General features: G+C 31.4%; 1 protein-coding gene across 2 annotated transcripts; it reads left to right on the forward strand.

Annotated features, from left to right (window-relative positions):
• LOC108663341 (uncharacterized protein At2g29880-like) lies at window positions 956-3,284 on the forward strand. 2 transcript variants are annotated; one of them, XM_018127084.1, is made up of 4 exons: window positions 956-1,296; window positions 1,386-1,448; window positions 2,031-2,393; window positions 2,497-3,284. In XM_018127084.1, exons 3-4 carry the CDS (start codon window positions 2,031-2,033, stop codon window positions 2,767-2,769), a joined length of 636 nt encoding a protein of 211 aa, XP_017982573.1. In that variant the 5' UTR covers window positions 956-1,296; window positions 1,386-1,448; the 3' UTR covers window positions 2,770-3,284. The 2 variants fall into 2 exon arrangements, with proteins under 2 accessions (XP_017982573.1, XP_017982574.1); XM_018127085.1 differs by lacking the exon at window positions 1,386-1,448.

The raw sequence follows: 5,303 nt of genomic DNA on the forward strand, positions 1-5,303 counted from the left end.
ATGTTCTTTTTTTTTTAAATATCAAAACAAAAATGATTTCTGTAATTGCTGAATCTCAAGTGACAACTCAAAACCAGTATACATCCCATCAACTGCTGCACTTACAATCCCACCAACATAACCTACTCCTTCACTTGTTAATGTTCTTTAATGTCATTGTTTAATCTGACAGTTTGGGTTTATTAATTGAACTTTATGCCGCTAACTCATTGTGATTTTGTGAACATATAACAATAATGAGGTGATGGTGGAGGTGTTATTTTAGCCATAATTATGTGTTATTGTTTAATTTGGATATTTGTGGAAAAATACTATTTGACCTTAGAATAGAATATTTGTAGGGTGGAGATGAAAAGTTAACTTTGTGCTTACTATATGTTGTTTTTATACAATGTTTATATTTCATTGTTTTAATTATTTTTTTATATTGTTAGTTCACACAATGGAAGGGTTTTCTCAAGAGCAAACTGCAACAATGGTGTCTGCTATTGTATTAGCCATTGAGCTGTTCAACATAATACTTTTAGCTAATACTTTGGTTCAAGGATGTTATCATATTTTAATGTATACTAGAAAGCGTAAAAGATCCAAAACTAGTACTTATAGGAGACATATTATTAGAAAATTGAATTTTAGGAGAATGGTGTTTGATTCTGATTTAACATGCATTGAAAATATTAGAATGGATAGAGCTGCATTTTATAAAAAATGTAATATGTTTCAATGCATTGGTAGGCTTACACCAACAAAAAACATGAATATTGAGGAAATGGTGGCTATCTTTTTGTACATCATTTCTCATCATGCAAAGAATAGGATCATAAAAAGAGAATTTGTTAGAAGTGGTGAGACAATGAGTAGGCATTTTGGTTTAGTTTTGAATTTTGTTTTAAGATTGCAATCAATATTGCTAAAGAAGCCTGAGCCTGTACCCGAGAATTCAACTGACTTCAAATGGAAATGGTTTAAGGTAAACTAAAATTTCTTAAACATTTATAGCTTGAGTATAAGAATCTATTAAAAATGCAACTAAAGGATAATTTTTGTCATTATTCTATTGGAAACGATAGAATTGTTTAGGTGCTTTAGATGAAACTTACATTAAAGTCAATGCCTTGAAAATTGATAAGCCTAGATACAAAACAAGGAAGAATGAAATTGCTACAAATGTGTTAAGGGTATGTTCACAGGATATGCAATTCATATATATCTTACTTGGATGGGAGGGTTCTACTTCAGACTCTAGGGTTCTTCGAGATGCAATATCTAGAAGCAATGGATTGAAAGTCCCAAAAGGTATGAGGAAAAAATATACATTAAATTATTAACTATTTTAGCTTGACATTGTTTAGAGTGATGGACTAAAAATAAATTTTTTATCATAGGTTTTTTCTACTTATGTGATGCTGGGTATACAAATGGAAAGGGATTTTTAACTCCAAATAGAGGTCAGCGTTATCATTTGAATGAATGGAGACAAAATCGCACTCCTCGTTCAAAAGAAGAAATGTTTAATTACAAACACTCTGGTCCTAGGAATGTTATTGAGAGATGTTTTGGATTCATTAAAATGAGATGGGCAATACTTAGAGAGAAGTCTTGGTACCCAGTGAAAACAAAATGTAAAATTATCTCTGCTTGTGCATTGTTACACAATCACATTAAGAGAGAAATGACACATGATCCACTTGAAGATGAAATGGATGAAGAGTATGTGGAATCAGAAGTGATGGAAAATGCAAATACGATACAATACATTGAGACATCAAATGCATGGACTACTTGGAGAAATAACTTGGCACAAGAAATGTGGAATGATTAGATAACTTTTAGAAATGAAACTTAATTTTTTATTTGGTTCAACAAATGTTGTATGCTTTATTTGTAATAACTCAAATTTGTGTTGATTAAGACATATTTGTATTTATTCTTAATTAAATAAGTTGTGTTTCTTCTTTAATTTTTAATGAACTATTGTATACTATATATTTGTTATTATGTTGTTTCTATATTATGTTTTATACTTGTAGATGGAAGTTGCATCATCTCAAGGATTAGGAAGGACAAGCAAAAGATCCACCCATCAGTGGACACCTACTGAAGATGGAGTCTTAATTGACTACTGCATTGATCTTGTGAATGAAGGAAGTTGGGGTAGAGATAATGGGACATTCAAGCCTGGTTACTTGCAACAACTTGAGAAATGGATGAAAGAAAGGATCCCAAATTGCAACATAAGGGCTATCCCCCATATTAACTCTAGAATGAGGTTGTTGAACACACAATATAGGGAAATTGCTAAGATGATATCGCATTCCGCTTCTGGATTCTGTTGGGATGATGTCAAGAAATGTGTTACTTGTGATGATGATGTTTGGATTGGTTGGGTTAAGGTAATGATTCTAATTTATTTTACAACATTGTTATATTCTAAAGTTAGGCATATATTTGGTTTTGCATGGTTTTTTGATGCCTTATATTTGGTTATATATATAGAGTCACCCAGCTACTACAGGACTTAGAAACAAGCCTTTCCCTCACTTTGATCAGTTAGCCATTATATTTGGGAAGGATAGAGCAACTAGGGAAGGAGCAGAGTCACCAGTTGATGTAATGGAGAACATAGAAACTAAGGAAGTTGCATTTGCAGCAACAGGGGTAGCTTCAGAAGCTTTCATTGCATTGAATGTTGATGAAGATGACAATGGTGATGATGATGTTTCTCCTGCTCAAGCTACCAATAGTGAGGGATCCACTGCTGCTAGATGAAGGACTATAAAGCAAGGTGACAGAGAGGTGAGTCGCAAAAAAAAACTAAGACAAAAAGTAATGGTGACAACATTGTTCATGCATTCCAATCTAGTGTGGATAAGATTGGAGAAATCTGTCAAGGTGTAAGGGAAGGAATTGATAAATTAGCAAGTTGTTTTCAATTCACGGCTGAAGATACGAGGTTGAAAAAGCGTGTAGCTGAGATAGTTCAGGGAGTTGAAGGTTTGACTCCCGAAGAAATTGTTAAGGCTAGACATATCGTCTATAGTGATATGTGGAAGATAAATTATCTATTTTCATTGTTAGAGGAGTTGCAGAAAATTTATGTGAAGGCTTTGCTTAATGGCTCAATCTAAAGCAATGATGGGTATTGTTATTGCAAAGAACTAGTTATCAATTTAGGGTGAACTTTAACAGTGTTATTAACTTTGAACTCTTTTGTATTTTAACAATGGTGTGTCTATCCTTTACGTGACTTCAACTTTGGTTTTATTAGAACTTTATGACTTTTGGATTAGAGCATCAATCAAGGTGCTTCATTTATGATTTTCAGTTATATGGTTTTGGTGATGTTATGCTTGATATTTTGTTTTAGCTTGATAGCAAGTTATTTTGAATTTATGATATTTTCAGAAGAAATTAATTGGAGATTGAGAATTATGGGTATTTTGTTACCAATTTGCTATTGGTTACAAGAGAGGAAGCTATCACATTAATGTATACATATAAAACGTATTAAGAAATAAAAATAAAATATTATCTTCTAAAGAAAAATTTTAAAATAAAATATACAATATAAGAAATTATATTAAAAATAAAAATAAAATATATACTTGTAATAAGAAATGAAAAATAAAATATATTTAATTAAAAATATATTTTAAAAATGACATTATATAAAAATGAACAATAAAAGAATACATGTTAAACTTGTATTTTAATATATAAGGGTAGTTTTGAAAATTAACATTACACAGTTTTGGAATTTAATATTACATACCCTGTAAAGTACTTGTAAAACAAACACTGCAATGTTATATTCTCTGCATTTTAATCATTACATTACTTATATACCAAACACTGCAATGTTATCTTCCCTGCAATCACATTACCTGCAATCACATTACTTGTAATCACATTACATTTGTCACGACCCGGTACTCCCTTCGAGCCCGTGACAATTGTCGCTGTGTCCCAGTAGACACTCATTGCCCTGAATGTCAACCCGAGACCTCGCTAGGCTTTACTATCAGTTTCTCATTTCTCTTGTGAGCAACCATTATCAAATATCGTGTTCTAAAAGATTTTAAACTGTTTCCAACTTAAAACAAATAAAATATTAATTTTGGTCTCACGAGGGTATTTTGGTCATTTTTCTCAAAAATTTTGAAACTGGCTAAAATATAATATACAAGTACAAAACACATAATTCATATTCAAAATGTGTTTAAAAGTCTAAAATCTTCATTTAAAACGAAATTATGGTTATTTGAATATAATAAGAAAATAAAAGAAATATTAAGTAAAATATTCTATTTTCTTATAAAACAATATTTATAGAGTTATACGTGAATAATTTTTTTTATAGCGTAAAAGCTAAATAAATTTATACATACTGTAATACAGTAAGCCAAAATATTTAATTTAATTTACAATAACAAGAGGGCCCCCGAATAAACAAAAGTAAAGAGGACTGTGAACCTACGGTTTGAAAAATGCAGATCCAACGGTAGTCCTCGATGAGATCAGCTATCTACAGTCTATACTGAACCTGAAATTGGTGAAAATGAGGGTGGTGAGATTATAAAATCCCAATGAGTAAATATACATAATCATAAACATCTAGAATTGAGTACATGGAGACAATAAAGTAAATCATCGTAAACTGGGTCACAGCATTAGAATACATTTCATTAAAATACGTAAAGAGGCTTATGAATTTCATAAAAACTATGCTTGTGCCATAAATCTATTCTCAAGGACACTTTGGCCGAGGCATCCTACCGAGACCACCAAGGCTATTAAAATTCACATTTCACATAAATCATATTTTTGTTTTGAAAATATAGTCGTTCCTTGGCGTTGGCTGAGTTCCCCCTCACGTGGTGGTTTGGCGTGAAGTGAACCTTAAGCTTTACCCCAGAAGATACCCTACGCGCCTCTCCGTTCGAGGTAAGAATATAATGGGGTTTACCGTACCCCGCTAAAAGGCTGGTCCACAAAAACCCCCTACTGCAGTAATTAATTAATATATAATCCACCATACAATAAAACTCAATAACATGATATGGAAATTTTGAAATTCGCAGTCTTTCAAGGCAACCAAACAATTCACATTTCAATACAATTGCCAACTAGCCAATCATGCCCGATTTATCCTAAGCCAATCAATTTAAACAATCAAATTTTCACAATTAACAGTCTCCGTGTACTTTATTTTTCAAAATCATTATTAATTTCAAAACAATTTATAATTTAATTTCATTGAAACACATTTATTCATAAAACATGAAAATTTACCTTTTTAAATT

The sequence above is a fragment of the Theobroma cacao genome, chromosome 9 (assembly GCF_000208745.1).
Source record: "Theobroma cacao cultivar B97-61/B2 chromosome 9, Criollo_cocoa_genome_V2, whole genome shotgun sequence".
Lineage (NCBI taxonomy): Eukaryota > Viridiplantae > Streptophyta > Magnoliopsida > Malvales > Malvaceae > Theobroma > Theobroma cacao.

Excerpts from the sequence above, each read along its gene's own strand:
- LOC108663341 (XM_018127084.1), top strand. The coding sequence starts at position 2,031 with ATGGAAGTTGCATCATCTCAAGGATTAGGAAGGACAAGCAAAAGATCC. Across the intron at positions 2,394-2,496 it reads TTTGGATTGGTTGGGTTAAG|AGTCACCCAGCTACTACAGG; the intron begins GTAATGATTCTA and ends TTATATATATAG.